This window comes from Barbus barbus, assembly GCF_936440315.1.
Source record: "Barbus barbus genome assembly, chromosome: 14".
Lineage (NCBI taxonomy): Eukaryota > Metazoa > Chordata > Actinopteri > Cypriniformes > Cyprinidae > Barbus > Barbus barbus.
This window is the reverse complement of record NC_136742.1, coordinates 8,521,080-8,539,540: the sequence shown is the minus strand read 5'-3', so window position 1 is coordinate 8,539,540 and position 18,461 is coordinate 8,521,080. Positions and strand designations below refer to the sequence as shown.

General features: G+C 39.4%; 1 protein-coding gene across 1 annotated transcript; it reads right to left on the bottom strand.

Moving 5' to 3' along the window:
- Positions 1-72: 72 nt before the first annotated feature.
- On the bottom strand, positions 73-17,999 carry LOC306879819 (brain-enriched guanylate kinase-associated protein). Its single transcript, XM_079433020.1, has 7 exons — positions 17,877-17,999; positions 8,639-8,800; positions 5,444-5,510; positions 4,527-4,634; positions 4,330-4,410; positions 1,294-2,686; positions 73-1,238 (listed from the first exon to the last, which is right to left on the bottom strand). Exons 1-6 carry the CDS (start codon positions 17,888-17,890, stop codon positions 1,301-1,303), a joined length of 1,818 nt encoding a protein of 605 aa, XP_079289146.1. The 5' UTR covers positions 17,891-17,999; the 3' UTR covers positions 73-1,238; positions 1,294-1,300.
- Positions 18,000-18,461: the final 462 nt, after the last annotated feature.

Here is an 18,461-nt window from a genome sequence, read left to right as displayed (position 1 = left end):
TGCCATTCACATACAACAAGGAAACATTAATTTGTTTGTTTAAAGGAAACAAAAGGGAGTTGAAGAGACAGACATGGTGCAACTATTGTGCTTTATTAGATATAGAAAGCAAAACAGAAGAAACAGAGTCATGCATCGTGTCAACTGACACAGGATCCCAGCTGATTAAGAAAGAAGAGAGGGATTGAATCGTGAGGTAGAGAGGGCCTGAGGGAGGGGTTTACAGCACTGAGGAACAAAAGAGAAAACATCGGAAAGAACAATCACCTCAGAAATTCCATCGCCCAACAAAACACATCAGGAGCTTAAAAAAATGCCCAGTGCTTTCAAGATGTACTTGTTTGATGGTGTAATAGATTTGAGTAGTATCAAATCTATTTGAAATAGAAATAGATTTGAAGTATCACTTTGGTTGAGACTTGATCTTGAAGGGCTGACTTAGGGTAATATGAATATGAGTTTATTCTCAAAAATATTTTCACAAGGTCTCGCCCACAAACCTGTGGAACAATCTGTCAATGGGTCGCTGTAAAATCTCAAATTGTCATCATGACTTAACTTCATTTGAGGCATGTTTAATTGTTTGCAGCGTGTGTAATTGTGCTGATTGCCTTATTTATAGCAATATAAATAATTTACAATTATATAGATTTTTGAATCTCTCCATAGTGTTACATTTATTAAACAATTATAGATATAGCATACTTAACAATAAATACAGCTATTCATAAATTATATAATGAAAGATCAAATTTCTTGTCAAAATTTGCATTTTTTTACATAGCATGTGTTGTCCATTCACAAACCCTTATGAGCCCAGAAGGCTTTTGGTAAAACAAAGTTTATCTCTCTCTCTCGCTCTCTTCAGACAAGTTTCCAAAAATTCATAATGCACCTAATGCACTTAAAATACTTTCTCACAAACCACACAGAACCATTAATAAACTTTCAAAATAGGCTATACAAATAGTGCTGAATGTTAGAGCTTCACATCAACTGTAGAAACATGAGCAATTCATGTTCTATGTTTAGAAAACACTGTAACAGATACAGAATTAGAGAGAAAAATGATAAGAGAGCTGATGGACTGAAAATATTCAACAGAAAATCCCATTATGTGTTTCGCTCAAACTGTAGCTTAACATTCAAAACCTACTGACAAAAGAGAGTAACCCGGAAACCCTGCTCTTAGTTTAGTAGAGTACCACAGAGCTGTAAAAGAGAGTAACCAGGAAACCCTGCTCTTAGTTTAGTAGAGTACCACAGAGCTGTAAAAGAGAGTAACCAGGAAACTCTGCTCTTAGTTTAGTAGAGTACCATAGAGCTGTGCCTTGGTGAGACTGTCCTTACGTGACAGTCCTAGTGTGCCAAATTTTTGGTACGGTTGTTGTGGAGGAGGTGGTGGGGTTGTTCCCTGAGGGGACACGCTGTGCCTCTCGGGTTGGTAATGCTGCAGCTCGGCAGCCATCTCCAGAGATCCATGGTCCAGTGACTCATTTGAACTGTTGGGACTTACGTCAACGTACTCTGTTGCCTGGCCCCCTGCTGCCACCCCACCATCCTTAGGGCTGTAGAGGCTGTGCTCTGACTCTTGGCTATCCTCCTTGGAGCGGTACAGGTGAGGTTGGCTTTGCTGCTGCCGTAGGCCTGGGCTGCAATCAGGGCTGGGGCTAGATAAGGGATCTAGTACCCCAGCATGATGGTGGTATACATCAGTACCCTCCTGGAAGCTACTGTAGAGAGGACCAAGGCGAATTTTTGCAGGCCGGACAGAGAAGTGCTGCTCAGAGAAGCTGTAAGGTGAGGCCCGTCCAGGACTGCGGTATGAGTGGGCACTCAGATCTTCCACACTCAGTTGCCGCCACCGACCAATCAGCTCTTCTTCCTCAGGAGCAAAAGCACTTCCACGCCGACTGTCACCATAGGTGATGCTGGGTGAGGTGGAAGGTGGCAGGGGCTCGTAAGGTTCACTGTAACAGGAGGACATTGTTCTGCTGTAGATGGGTGAGCTACCATTCTGATGGTGGCTGGACTCAGGCGGTTGAAAAGTGTGGCTTTTGGAAAAGGTGCTTGGACTCTCCCTCTCCCAGGAAGAGTCGCTCTTGTGCTCATATTCACCCCCATCCCTCCAGTCCATGTAAAGGGCATGGTGGTGTGGAGAAGATGCAGCACTGCTCGGAGGATCCTGACCCTTGTCCTCTGACCCTCCTCCACTAAAGCTGGAGTAAGAGCTAGAGCCTCCTCCCAGAGAGGTTGTAAACTTTCGGAAGTGGTCCTGCGAGAAGCCCGGCTGCAGGGACATGGATCCCTCTTCTGGGTTGCTATCAGTGGAGATCTGGGGTTCATACACTGTCCGCTGTCCATGGAGGTCCATGCTGGGTCTGCGCTCTCGTCTCCGTTCATCAGGGCAATAAAGTGCTGTGTCACTGCTGTACAGGTCTGATTTGTAAGTAGTTCGGAGGCCAAGGCGTTCAGTGCTACCCACAAGGCTTGTGCCCACGAGGAAGCCCTGGCGTTCCTGGGGTTGTGGGCTGGCTGAGCGAGAGGCTTGACTGCTGCAGACCTCGTCTGGTTTCTCTAGGACCTTAGCAATGACAGAGGCAGGCACTGTGTCGGCATATGGGGAGTGGCAGAGGGAAGAACCCTCCATGTGCAAGCTTACACGCTCTTGAAACTCTGCAGGCAACTGAGAGAGAGTAAAACACAGATTTCCATTAGATGGACCCAATGAACAATAGGAGTAGAGAGACTTGCACACTAAGAGGAAAAAGGTAGGCTCTAATGGAATCCTATCTGGGAGGGATAAGAGGGAATAATAGCTTAGGTGAGGTCAATATCCGTAAGAGGCATTAAGAAACATACAATAAACTAGTGAATGGAATCGAAGCACCCAGTGAACACAGAAGTACATCTGCAAAGCTTACAGCCATAGATGTTGTTAAAGGCCAGTATTAAGTCTTCAGACAAGTCTGTACTAATGGTCTATGTAAGTACATGGTTTTTAGTATTTCATTTAGCAAAAATTGGCCAGAGGGAAGAACCACAGATTTCATTGCCACTGACACTACACACAGAGTACTAGGCATCAATCCAATATCACAACTCTTTTTACCTCTCAGTTCCTTCACCATAGCAACAAGAAGAAAGTAAATTGCAGCTAATTAGCTAACAGAACATGGCTAATTATAGAAACATGATAAGAGGAGCCAAGACAAAGCAAAAAATGTATTCCTTCAAAATCAGTAGGGTTGGTCTCTGTTCAACAAATCCAATTTGATATCTAATTCATACAACATCTGTTGACCTTCTGAGTGTTGTTGCTTCTAAGACTTTTTGAGCTGCTTTTAAAGACATTTCTCTACGGCTATTCAGAAACTCAATTTTTCCTCATAGCCACATGAGACACCTTGTCCAGCTATGTCCAGCTATTTTAATGAATGCTTTGTGCCAAATTTTTGGCATTTTCATATAAAACAATACGCAAGGCTTAATTCCCTGAACACATTGTGTAACAGACACATTGATGTTTCCATTCAAATATATCTGCCAAATATGAACAGGTTTTTACAGCAGGCAGCATTCCAATATAAGTCTCTGCTCCAGACATCATGGGACTGGCATAAGGCTTGGAGCAGATTTGAAGAATAAACTGCCAGGTTTATTGGCACACACTATTATTACTTAAACATCCTCCCACTTTCACCTGGCCAGAAGAGTCATCCAGTCTTAATTGGGACAGAACCTCAATATAAGTAAACTCAGCTCATACATGGTACAGTACCATAGAAGCAATAATGGTTATCTATTATTTTATTTTATGTTATATTATTAATTTTTTGCCAATTAGCATCCCTTGTTATGGGAATATTTCTAAAATAAGGAAACGTATCTTATTTTTATCTGTCATAATGAAAGAAAGCTGAGATGGTCCATTGTAACAGAGAGGTAATTTTTTTTTATCACTGCTTTTGTTTTAATTTAAAGATGCATTTATATCTTTTTGAAATATGATCTGTTCAAGCTCAGGCATGCAATTAATTACAATTATTCAATTGTAAATACATTGATTAATTATAATAAATCTACACAATGGCAAGAAAATTAACAAGTTAGAACCTAACAGAATGGACAAGTGTTTAAATGGCTACCAGTTAACAAGAAAGAAACATTCTTATTAAATCATGGTTAATTAAAAATATTTTGCCTGGAGAAAGGAAATAATGAAGGAACTAACAAGTTTTTCATGTCACAAATTACTGCATACTGTAGCACCCATAAACAGAACAATAACGGCAACATCTATTTAGCAAGGTTTTTGAGCCAACTTACCTCAGATAACTGGGCTCTGTAATGTGACTTATTACACTGCAAGAGCTGTGCAGCCAGGTTACAGTCCTTTCTGTACAAGTCCTATTGAGAGTGGTAGAAAATGAACATTAGGTAACGAAAAGCAAATACGCTGCCCACTAAAAGACATCCATTAAGCTTCAGTGTGTAAAATATATAATTGTCATTATTTCTCTTACATTGTCCTCTCTCAGTTTCTCAATGGTCATCTTAGCTTCCATGAGATGATTGTTAAGGACGATGATTTCTCTGCTAAGAGCCCGTTTCTCATCATCATGGTGCTGTGACTGGATACAAGGAGCAAATTTTCAGAAATAAACCTATGCATTTGCAATGATATCGACCCTAATAGACCACCAGTATGAATATAGACAATTTCACACAGGTAGAAGTCAGTGCACATGTAAGTCATTCCAGGATACTCCTGCAGCAGATGGGAATTAATTGACATACAGAAAGGAACATCAATAGAAGGCTGATATCAGATGATTTTCTTCTCATACCTGAACCCATACACTCACTGACGTCTTTATGGGCGCAATCTGTTGCTTAAAAAAATGTGTTTACTATAACAAACTCAGAGTAAACCCATCCTAATACAGACATGTAATGGTCATGCAATGTACTGCAGCAGGCAGGCTAATTATAATGTAATTGTTTCGGACTTCAAATTAACAAACAGGCTGTGATGCAGATTTTGCAAGTATAATAGACTCACTATCACACTGTCGTGTGAAGGTGGACAGGTTGTTGTAATGGACTATAATTAACGTCAGGCGCACCAGTGGCAGTGTATTGATATTCAAATAGACTCTGAGTGCATTCAGCACTATTGTACATGTTTAACACATTCCCTAATCTGCCACACCAGAAAACACGTACACACACGGACAGAAGTGTGGACAGCGATGTAAACACTTTCATACAAAAACCCATTTAAACAGGAAAACACTTAAAGAGGGAGAGGAGTACTCGTAAACACACATGCGAACAAAAACATTTGCACATTAAAACAAAAAGCAGTGCGTGTGCGTTCACCCAGACACCTCTTGTATAATTTGTGCTTTTTTAATGTGTGGTCGATGTGTGCACTCACATTTCGGTGGATCTTATCCTCTAAGTCCTGGTTGATCCTCTGCAGTGCTGAGTAACTGCTCTGTATTCTGTGGGAAACACATGAACACAATGTCTTTTTTTCAAATCCAGCACGCACTGGAAGGTCTTAAACGCCTTCCTTATTTGCTTAGGCACATCTGTTAGATAATCACAAGTCGGTTGCCAAAACCCTCTCCACCTGTTCATCTTCGGCATTATATTATGGTATCTGTTGCGGCATCAATTCATAACATTCGTTTTACAATGGACCGACGAGCCCAACACATAGCCAAGCTATAACTGTATAACTGACTCCTACACACTTGGCATTGGCCAAGTGAAGTGAAATGATCTCTCTGTGTCCCAATTCACTTACTATCCATCCACAGTAGTAAGCAAGGTTAGAAACAGCGTATCCTAAAATGTAGTATGTTTAAATATTAGGGCAAAGGCACCTTTTTAAGTGGAAGACAAGGAACATGAGGGCAGCTGCCACAGAAATTTTTAAAAGTATATGGTGAAGTCTGTGATATTCTCTATAATTCACCATTTCTAACTATTCACTGCTAAATGGTTGCTATTTTCTTCCCAAATAGAATTAATGTAACAGTGTATTAAATAAGTATTTGATACACTGCCGATTTTTCAAGTTTTCCCACTTACAAAGAATGGAAAGATCTGTAATTTCATAGTAGGTACACCTCTGGTTTCCCTTCTACCTTTCATTGGAAAAACACTTGAATGAGTTGTGTTCAACCAAGTCCCTGTCTTTCTCACACAGAACAACCTCCTGGACAGTAACCAATCTGGCTTCAGAAGTAGACATTCGACCAAAACTGCCTTGCTCTCTGTTGTTGAAGCCCTAAGACTTGCAAGAGCGGCTTCCAAGTCTTCATTACTTATCTTGCTGGATCTGACTGCTGCTTTTGATACGGTCAACCACCAGATCCTCTTGTCAACCCTATTGGTAAAGGGCATCTCAGGAACCGCACTCCAGTGGTTTGAGTCTTACCTCTCAGATAGGTTCTTCAAAGTATCTTGGAGAGGTGAGGTATCCAAGTCGCAACATCTAGCTACTGGGGTGCCTCAGGGCTCAGTTCTTGGACCACTTATCTTTTCTGTCTATATGGCATCACTAGGTTCTGTCATTCAGAAACATGGCTTTTCATATCACTGCTATGCTGATGACACTCAACTCTACCTCTCATTCCATCCTGATGATCCGACAATAGCTGCTCGCATCTCAGCATGTCTAACAAACATTTCTTGCTGGATGAAGGACCATCACCTTCAACACAACCTATCTAAGACAGAACTGCTTGTAGTTTCAACTAACCCATCACTTCATCACAATTTCACCTTCCAGTTAGGCTCATCAACCATAACTCCTGCAAAAACAGCCAGAAACCTTGGAGTTGTGATTGATGATATATGATAGCTGAATTTCTCAGACCACATTGCTAAAACTGCCTGGCCCTGCAGATTTGCATTATAAAATATTAAGAAGATCAGGCCTTTTCTTTCGGAACATGCAACACAATTCCTTATTCAGGCTCTTGTTCTGTCCAGACTTGACTACTGCAATGCTCTCTTGGCAGGTCTTCCAGCCAATTCCATCAAACCTCTACAATTAATCCAAAATGCCGCTGCAAGATTAATCTCTAATGAGCCGAAAAGAACACACGTCACACCTCTGTTCATCAATTTGCACTGGCTACCAATAGCTGCTCGCATTAAATTCGAGGCATTAATGTTTGCCTACAGAACCACCACTGGCTCTGCACCCCTTTACATAAATTCATTAATTCAGACTTATGTGCCCTCTAGAAGCTTGCGTTCTGCAAGTGAACAACGCATTATTGTGCCATCCCAAAGAGACACAAAATCACTTTCACTGATTTTTTCATTAACTGTTCCCATCTGTTGGAATGACCTGCCAAACTCAATCCGAGCAGCTGAATCTTTACCCATCTTCAAGAAACAGCTAAAAACTCATCTCTTCCATCTTTATTTGACCCTCTAACTCTAGCACTGACTATTCTAATTTTATTTTATCTGTCTTCTTTTTATAAAAAAAAACACATTAACCTTCTATCAATTGCATATTTATTCTCTAACTGCTAACTTTTCTCGTAAAACTAACATTAGCTTTATTTTTTCTATTCTATCTACTGGTTTCTTATTTAAACAACAACAACAACAACAAAAAACACTAGGTTTCTTTTTTTCTATATTCTATCTACTCGTTTTCTTAAAAAAAAACTGCGTTAGGCTAACCAAGACTTGTAATAGCACTTGCATGTTGTTGCTCTTTTGTTGGTTTTGATTGCATCTAATGTCCTCATTTGTAAGTCGCTTTGGATAAAAGCGTCTGCTAAATGACTAAATAAATAAATACACTTACAAGTATACTACTAGTACAGTGATGTTTGTATACTTACTACATAAAGCATACTTCAAAATATACTTGAACTTTACTTAAGTATACTTAATAAAATACACTTGAAGTATACTTCTTTTTGGTAAGGGTTTATATACAGATTTACTCATAATGTGTAATATGTTTTTGTTTAGTTTTTTCCCCAAAACAAATTATGACACTTAAATAAAAGGAAATCTAAAAGATTTTCAGAATTTTTACAATTTCGCTTTAGACCAGGGGTAGGCAACGTCGGTCCTGGAGTGCTACTGTCCTGTAGAGTTTAGCTCCAACCCTAATCAAACACACCTGAACAAGCTAATCAAGTCTTCAGAACGACTAGGGCTACAGGCAGGTGAGGTTTTTTTCAGGGTTGGAGCTAAACTCTGCAGGACATCAGCACTTCAGGACCGACGTTGCCTACCCCTGCTTTAGACCATCTACAAATGTTAAATCTTCCAATAAAATGTTAAAGTTACCACTGCATTTGTCTGAAAAAACAACAGTTTTCAAACAAAAGGAAATATATTGGTATCAGCATCGGCTATTGGCCAAATTGAGTTGAAAAATATCAGCATACCGGCAAAAATCCAATATCGTGCTTCCCTAATTTATTTTGCAACAACAGCAGGTGCATACTTAAAGAGCACAGTATAAGTAGGCAAATTGAGAGCCAAATTGATCATCCTTTCTGATAAATTGTTCAGTTAGTTATAATATGTGAAAAGAAAGCCCCACTATATTAAGGACAGATGCTATTTTGTACGCTTTTCTTACCGGCGTAATTTGTCAGTGAACTTGTCGAGTTCCTCCTGGGCTCGGCGCAGCTCGGTCTCCAGGTACTGCCTCGTGGAGTCAAACTCACGCTCTAAAAGCTCCAGCTTATGAGTGGTGTAGGTGAGACGTTTGCGCAGGTCTTCCTTCTGTTCCTGCAGAGAGCTGCATACAGATGCGCATGTGATTACATTTGCTTCATATGACAAAAACTGACAAAATAGTCCCAGAATCCGTTCTGCATGGATCAGGCAGACATTCAGGATCAATAAAGGGAATGCAAAATCAAAACAGCTATTTTGTATGAATTACACCTCAGTTTGGGCCAGATTTATGAATGTATTACGCTTCATTGTTGCTGACATGATCGATAACAACCCACTGATCACATTTAGTGCAACCCAAACACACTCACATCAAGAGTGCCTTGGTAAATCAGGCTTACTGACCTTTTTAACGCCCAACACTCATTTTTCCCATTTCCCACATTGATCCTTAGTCGCATGACCAATGCCATGTACATACAGTGTATTTATAGATCAAACATACAAGTGGGGATGGGGTGGGAGAGATGGATGCAGCCAAACACAGCTTTTTACGATACGTAAGAGAACCACTGACGGCCCTAATGGTTTTGTATTGATGGACAGATGTGTGGTGAACGGTAATGACTTTCTGGCTGTTGATAGAGCCGACGGCTTTCAGCATGCCACAAACCTTGCTTGATTAGACGGCCAGACAACACGTGTCTAAAACAGTGAGGATGTAACACGTCTGAACGATAAATGTACTGGCAATCGATACACACGTGTATGTGAAAGCAAGCACACACACAAGCCAGCACACACGTATTCTCAGCAGGACACAGCAGAACACACAATCACACACACAATCACACACTGTTATCACTGCTGATGCCTCAATACAGACAGGCTTTAAGCCAAAGACTTAAGCCTGACCTAAAATGAAAGCTGGATTCCCCTAATAAAATGTAGTATGGTGACACCATAGTGATATTATGAAACTGAATAAATCAAACTAATTCAAATATCATGGTATTTATGGTACTCCATAAAATGTCAATGAACACCATGGTAATTTTTTAATTTTTCACACTGGTCATAGTCTGTATATGACACTGCGAGATTTGTTCCAAGTGTTAGTTTGTATATTGGTTTAGTAATTTCTTTAAACAGCCCTGTTTAGAAAAACAATATTACATCCATAGTCACAAGTGGATTGGAGAGCAGATGATTATGGTCCTGTATGTGTGTACAATAGCACATTCATTGGTCAACACTTGTAGCAACAGCACTCATGATGGTCAATCTTTCACAGTTCAGCACTCGACGGAGATGCGCATGGTTGATGGGATGACTGTGGTGGGCGGACGACAGGGTTGAGATAGCATCTTACCTCTTTTTCTGATGTTTACAACCATTGCGAGAGGTTTTAAGGGCTGTTTTCCCAATATATATCTTTTTCATGGTTTTTCGCAGTAGGCCACCTCTCATGAAGGTCTGTGTATAAATTCTCCACTCCCTAACAGGGATTCCACTTATTCCTGCTTGAGTCTGAGGTTACGCTTCCCATGCAGGCCTGACAGACCGCTGGAGATCCTGCCAACAGAGCAAAGAGAGTGGCGGGTGGCAGTTGCAATCATATTACAAAATAATAGCGACAGCAATTAAGAAAGTGTCATCAAACTTGCGATTCATCTCAAAGCTTCATGCATGAAACGTCACGGCAAGAATGAGTCTGCGGCGACAGGCGTAATTAACCTCTTTGGGCTGATGCTTCTGTGATGATGTTTCGTATGACTGGAGGTCCCTCGCACAGGTGTGATCGTGAGCTGCGAGATGAACGCATTGAGACAGCTTGCGACTTCATCAGAAACATTCACATGCAGAACCTTACGTGTGCGTAGATGCGCCTAGTTAATCTATAGAGTATTGCAGTTTGGGGAATATTTATTCCACACATTTACGGCAACTTTTCCACTAATAGGGTTCGAAACAAGGCCCAAAACTCTTCAAAAGTTTGAAAGGAGGTGCTTAAACTTCAGAAAAGGATTGTCAGCCACACTAAATCTTATACTAGCTATTGAATTTTTATTTTAGATAAGGTTTGCAATTTTTACAAAATTTATTACCAAGATTTAGAACATGCTATATTTATTTTCTTGAAAGAAGTCTCTTCTGCTGAGCAAAGCTGTATTTATTTATCGTTCAGAAATCATTCTAATATGCTGATTTGGTACTCAACATTACTTATTATGTTGAAAACACTGAGCATATTAGAATGATTTCCGAAGGATCGTGTCATAATGAAGACTGGAGTAGTGATGCTGAAAAATCAGTTTTGCATCAAAGAAATAAATTACCTTTTAAAATATATGAAAATATAAACTTATTTTAAACTGTAATAAAATTGCATAATTTTGCTGTATTATACTGTATTTCAAAGATGTGAAATTTTTTTTCACTTCCACCATGTATGGGTCTAAATGGTATTAATTCAATTAATTTTGGTATTAATTAAAATAATTTTGCTCTAATAGGGGAAATACAAAATGCGAGAGACGACAAAATATTACATTTTTGGCCAATTAAAATGAGTGAATAAATATAATTTTTACTAAAATAAATTACATATCAAGAGAACATGTAAAGGTCAATGCATTGTTGTAAATTTTGTTGATTATTTTAATCATTTGTATCATTTTGTGTGATTAAAACTTTTAAGGGTGGCATCACTATTCTAAGATTGAAAAAATCATTTTGCAATCCCAAACACTTTACCACAAGGTTACAGTATACATAACGTACTACATTCTAAATTAGGTATCATTAATTATTTCATGCCTTTTTCACATATTTGTTCATCTTGATTAACATTCGTTTTTAAATATACAAGAATATCATGTGATGTGCGACTTTTAAAGTGTTTTAATCTCACATACAGAATCTATTAGTCAATGTAATTTTAGTATTTTATGTTTAATAGTTTAAATGTTTATATAGTGTTTATTAAAGGTGTCATCGGATGCAAAATTCACTTTACACATCCACCCTATAATGATAAAAAATCCACCCAGTGTTTTTTTATTTTTCAAATCTCAGTCTCAAATCAGGCTGTTCTGAGATTCCTGGCAGAATGACGTAGTTCTGCACAGACCACGATAGTTGATTGACAAGACCGTCTTACCTTAGACCCGCCCTGAGTGAGCTGAGAACTGTCCGCCAGTGTGTCGACTCCGGTGCAGGGAAGACAAGATGTCTCAGATTAAGCAATTGAGGTGTTTTGTTGTTGGATGTAATAATGAATATAGCAGTCATCATTTACTTCTGACATCTGAGCCGCTGAAGATGCAGAGGATTAACATTACTTTCGTTTTTGAAGGGAATGCGCCGATCCTCGATCTGCCTAAATGCGTTTATGCTCGCTCGAATCATTTGTGATCCAGCTTCATCTACAGAAGAAGTGAGTATAAGGGTTTTTAATTTTTTGCAAATCGCCTTTCCTAATAATGTGCTAGTTAGCAAGTTTCACGGCTGAAGTTTACAGTCTGCGTGTCACCCCATGGAAGAAAGGGGCAGGATCAGCAGAGCTCATTAGCATTTAAAGGGAAATGCACTGAAACGGCTTGCTGTGAAAAGAGCTGTTTTTGACAGGGTAAAAAGGGTGTTTTTACACTACCATTGAGAAATTTTATCCAAAGTATGTTATAGACTTTTCATTAAGACCCTAAAGAATCATATCAGCTTGTGGAAAATGGGCATCCGATGACCCATGTAAGATTTAGTTTTAGTTATATTAGTACTTCCATTTAAACTGAATAAAAATTAAATAAGTTGCCTTGATGGATAGCTGAACTAAAATATATATTTTATCATCTTTATTTATAGTGTTCCCACGAGGATAACGATTTCAGATATTGCCATCTTTGTCTGGACATTTTGTCCCCAAAACGTAGGGTTTACCAGGACCACACACACTTAAAAAAATATAATAATAGCATTTATTAAACCCTATTCGTGGAAAGTGCCTTGTGCATTTTTTTACTTGTCTGTTTTCATTTTTGCACACATACTTGCACTGAAAGATATCAGTCTTCCTGTCGCTTATTTCCGTCCAGTCCATCAGGTGTGGAAGGAGAGATTTGTGTGACAACTGATTATGCATTTCTATTTGGTTTCCCCCTCCTCTGACTCATCGCACACTCATTTTTTCTCTCTCCCGTCTGAATCACCGCAGGGTGTCAATATAACTCATCTCCCTAAATCCTCACCCACCAACATTTACCACATCACGAGGGGCAAGTATACTCCCACAGCAGGCCACGGAATTCAATGCGTCTTATATCACGAGGGGCTGCAGCCGCTGCATTGGCTGCATTTGATCTTTCGGAAAGAGCAACTGACATTTTAGAGGCACGAGGGAGGGAATGAAAGACAAGTGGAGCTGGAAGATTAGAGGGGCAGGAGTGAGATGGAAGAAAGGAATGAGCGACAGAAAAACAAGAGGTGTGAAACGGCCTCTCATCTCACCTCCACTTTGTATTCTGCGCCTCTCAACGCAGAGAGATTATCTCCCAGAAAACCCCCTCATTGTATGCGCACACATAGCTGTGCTGACATGCATCATGATGCACCACACATTCACTCGTGGACCGACACACACCTCACAAATTCTGTGGATCAACTAACCAACATGGAATCAAATTGGACGAGGGTTGCCTGGTCTGCGTAACAAATACAGTCCAATTGTTAATAGAAATGAGCCCAATCACGTTTCGGATCGAAATATAGTCAAATAGGGAGATGAGGGATCATCCAAACATGTGGACTAAAAAACAACCCGTGGCAACAGGATAACAATTCGCCCAAATACCATAGACATTGGCAACACTGCGACAATTTTTTACTGAAAATCGGCACTGTACAGTTCGTACTTCACTTCAAATATAACGCAACCAGAAAATTACTCACGGTTCAGTGAAGTAGACAGTAATAGTTCACTTACTGAGCAGATCTAATTCTTACTTCCAACTCATGAGTAAGTTTGAGTCTGTTTCTTGAGTTTTTGATTCATTAAAAACAACTGGTGCAGAATGAGGGCATTTGTTCAAGAATTGGATCGTGCTCTGCGCTACCACATATAAATACATTCACAATCCTCCCAAGTGTCACCAATGCCAGCTAGATTTGAAATGACTATAATTATTTTAGTCACAGTCTGTTCCTATTTATAGTATTTTCTCAATTCATTTTTTTTCTCAATATTTTTCTCAACTCAGTTCACTGAGGCAAAAGTCATAGTTAATACTTGGCCCCCAAACTAAAGAATGTTTATTTTAAAAATTGTATGCTTTTATAAGTAACTACATAAAAACGTCCATGTACCATCAGGTTATGTTTACCACAGACCTTATTTTACTTGTGAATTGAAAAAGCCCATTATAAATCCCATGAGAATATCTCGAGGGAATGCATGGCGAGTCTTCTGGGTTTTAACGCCATGACTGCAGCACTCTATTAACATTAACCAATAGTCAGCAGGAGCAGCCTAGATAAATAGTTATTTCCACATTACTTCATGATACTGTTATAGCCAATACAACCCAGACCTGCAGTCTCCACATTCCTGGCCAAAAAGCTTCCTCAAAAGTCAAGTCGGAAACACTCCTCCACAATCACTTGCAAACTCGCATTCAGGTCTGTCTCCTTTCTGCCATGAAACGCCCACTTTTTACAATGCGCTCAATTCCCAATGGATACAATCAAGTCCTGCCCTACATTTATTTTATTTTTTTCCCTCATTGACTATTTTGTTTTAATCTGAAATACATCACATTATGGAAGTACGACGATTTGAGAATGCCATTTCATTCTGACTTTAAAAAGAGAAGCCATGAAATTCACACAAGACACAATGGAACAATGCAGTCATTTATCTGCATTGACTTGATTTGTTGTTACTCTCTCTGTCTCTTTCGCCCTCTATCTCTCACTCTCACTTTCAATCTCACATCATCCCTCCTTCCACCAGCCACCCACTTGCAAACAGCAGGGAATAATTATGGCTTAAGTGGATTATGCAGCCTGCAGATGACAGATAAACGAAGAAGAGAAGAATCAGGACAGTCTATCCGGGCAGAATTGTAGATGAGAAACGGAAATCTGATGGGTGGAATGAGATTCCAAGAAGCAGCAGCAACACGTCGTGCCGAGGGCCATGATAAAATGTGTCATGGTGCCCAGCAAATCAACTGGGAGTCATTTTTGCTGTGGGATTTAGATTAATTTTTGTGGAAAATTGCTTGAAAACTAGGATAGGAAACTTTGCTGGGACGACATCTTGTCATGACGCCGAATGAGATGAAGTCGAGTTAAGGTTTTCAGCAGCTACCGTTTGGTACTTTCGAAACCAATAATGATAATAAGCCATATCAGCATCTCACAAAGTACATGCCTGGGTCATATTATACATCAAAATTAAAATATAATATATAAGTGACTTGCATTTATATTAAGTATTAATTATTGAAACAATTAACTAATTAAATAGTAAAATAATAATTTTCAGTTTGAATATTTATTCAAAATATGTTTTCCAGTATTACTATTTTTACAACAAATGAAGTGAACACACACACACACACACACAGAATACCCCTGAGATGCAGGGATCTGCTAGTATATAAAATATTAAACCTGCAAGTCTGAATGTTGGCAGGCTGAATGGTACGTAGACATTTCTGAACATGCGGGAATATATACACATACAACAGCAAGCAGACGAGCTCACAAGTGTTAAAAATAGCACCACCGATTGATTTAAAACATGTTTTAATAAACAATTCTTCAGAACAGACTGAGAACATCGGAGCCCAAGGCTGCAAAACATGTATTGTTTTCAGCCACGTCACTGTGGATATCATTCAACAAAGCAACATACACCGAAACCAACAGAATGATCATATGCAACAGTTTTGGACAATATTGAAGACTAACTGTGCTGCTGTATAATCAGAAGTCACTTTTTAGTCCTACATTAATAGCATTCAGTAGCGTAGCAACCAAGATTCTGGAAAATAATCATTACTTTTCAAAGACCCTCGTCGAAATGTGTTTACACAAACACAGAATTTCTGAATAGCTACACCACAGATGACATGGAGCACATTTCTGTTACTCTAATAGTCTCATAATCATCATTGTAACATGCATTTCTAAACATATATATATATTGCAGACTGTATTGCAAAACTACAATATTACCATGTTTTGAAATGGCTAACCACGCATGCATCCTTTTTTTTTTTTGACATATCTCAACACAATAAGTCTGAATCATGTTTTACCATCAAAGAAATTATACATGTTTTGTGTAAACTAAATAAAGCATTACATTAAGATTATTAGTTTGCAATTCAGTAAGCCTATTCCCCCAGTTCTCATGAATGTAACATAAAATGCCATATTTAAAAGACAAATTATTTATATACTATGTTGGTGTTTGTTGTACTTTCTTATGCTAATTTTTAATAAAGAAATAACGTGTCCAGACAGGATGAATTGCATTGTGATGAGAATCTAATGAGAATCATCACTGAGAATAATGAGAATTAGAAAATAAGCAAACTAATCATTTGGATGTGTTACGTGCTGTGTTTAGTTGTCATGAAAATAAATGATATAACCAAAAAATGAAGAAATAAATTATATAAATATTAATACAGTATAATATTATTTAATTCTTATATATATAGTTATATAATAAATATAAATACAATTTAATAACATAAATGTATTTGCTACGTGCTTTTTTATTTTGAGGTGAAAACTGATGTGCAAGTTTTTGATGAGTTTCACTCATTTACATACAAAAAGATCATATGGTAACTTCCTGTCAATTGAAATATAATACCTGAATTATCTCATGCTTTTTTACTGTGTGGAAGAAGAGAAAAGGACCAAGAAGGAGCGATTTCAGTGTGTTACATCAGATTTTCTGCACTGAGGGGTCAAGCCCATGCTGGCCGTTTGCAAAAAATTGAGATGATAATTGGTGTTTCACCTTATCTTTGCATATTCTGTCCATCAGCCCTCATGTACCACCTTTGCAGAATCATCGCTGACATAATGATTCAGACCTTCGCACCCTTTATATGCACCTTATTCCACACAATGCAGCAACATCACCTATGGAGCGATTATAACAGAAGTCAACCAACAATCACTTCCTTATTACTCAATTAAAATTACTTGTTAATTATTCAATCTAGCACTGGGAATATTAATATTATATATTTTGGTGCACTGTTAATTTGAACCACCACCTAATACTATATTCCACATTAAGAACTGCATCCCAAATATGATTCCACATGAATGTTTCTGCTTTTTCAATATTTGTATGGATTTTAATGTATCCATTGCAGTTAATTAAATTTTTCTAATTAGTTCAGATATGCAGGCAGGAAATGTTTTAGGAAATTAATGTTGGACTGCTGTTCTGCAAACTGACATCTCAATCGTGGCGATCCACTGTGACAAGAGGCTTTCATCATGGATGCAGAGTCTTTACTTTGCACTTTTTCATTTCTCTTACCAACACAAAGCTGAAATCCATCAGCATGACTTGAAGCATTTCGGTTTCCCCTGTAATCTATTAATAATTCATGCGAAGGAGGGGGAACCCCCAATAAATCCGTCAAGCCTCCCCCACCGAGCTTGAGTCATACCTTTTTCCCCCCACATGACTTCTATACTATAATATACAGCAGCGGCAGTCAACACTTAGCATACTCATAAATAATATCCCAAGCCCCATCTGTGATGTCGCCTTAGGGAAGTGCGATCTGCTGACAGCACATGCATGGCTTGAATCTTCTCCAGCCAATGGAAAGGTGCCATTCAGTTTGGGAATGGCCATTATGTGGCTTTCTACATTTCTACAGGTCTTCTCCAATTAATCTGTTTCCTCGGGATGCACATCGTAAAATGCAAACTTAACTACTATAGAACACTTGGGATATGATCCACAACACATTACCGACCAAAACAATTGAGCTCCCAAAACAGACTGAAGCTTTCTAAGCAGCTAAACCCCCGTTTTCTGGTGGAGAACGCGGGCACTGATGCGAGGGTGAATTCCTGCTGCAGTCTAGGCATCAGGGATGGGAGAAAGAGAGGGGTAGAGGAACAGAAAATGACAGAAAGGTGAAGCTGCTTACCTTATAGTCTGCATCTCTTCGTCCGAAGCCTGGAAGAAGGAAGAAGAAACGATTAGTGAAAGGAACGTGCGCCTGGTTCCCGAAGCTGCCAAGGCATCACTGCGCAGTCTGAGGCACACACCGCTGCTCTCTCACTCGCTCTCTCTCTCCTTCTGTCTCTCTCTTTTCTCTTGCTCTCTCTCTACCCAACGGTGCCGGTATACTTCTGCACCGATTTCATGTGCGAGGAGGGGAGAAATCTTGACAGATTAAGTGCGAATGGAAAGCACAGTTGCAGCCAGAATGCAGATACACAACATCATACACACCGCCCCCTCTCCTTCCTCCTCCCCAAGAGAAACTCACTCATCGGCTTCGCGAAGATCCACAGGATGTGAGGACAGACAGCAGACCAGAGAGAGGGAGCGGGTGAGAAAAAGAGTGTGAGAGGGAGAGATGGTGTGAGAGAGAGAGAGGGAAACAGGTGGACTCATCTGTTGATGAAAGAATCGGAGGAAGGGATGGGGAGGCACTCCGGTTCTCACATCCACTGCATGCTACAGCTTTCTCTCTCGCTCGGTCTGTCTCTCTGCCGCCCCATGAATA

Excerpts from the sequence above, each read along its gene's own strand:
- LOC306879819 (XM_079433020.1), bottom strand. Across the intron at positions 4,635-5,443 it reads AGGATAAGATCCACCGAAAT|TCACAGCACCATGATGATGA; the intron begins GTGAGTGCACAC and ends CCTTGTATCCAG. Across the intron at positions 4,411-4,526 it reads AGAAACTGAGAGAGGACAAT|GACTTGTACAGAAAGGACTG; the intron begins GTAAGAGAAATA and ends CACTCTCAATAG.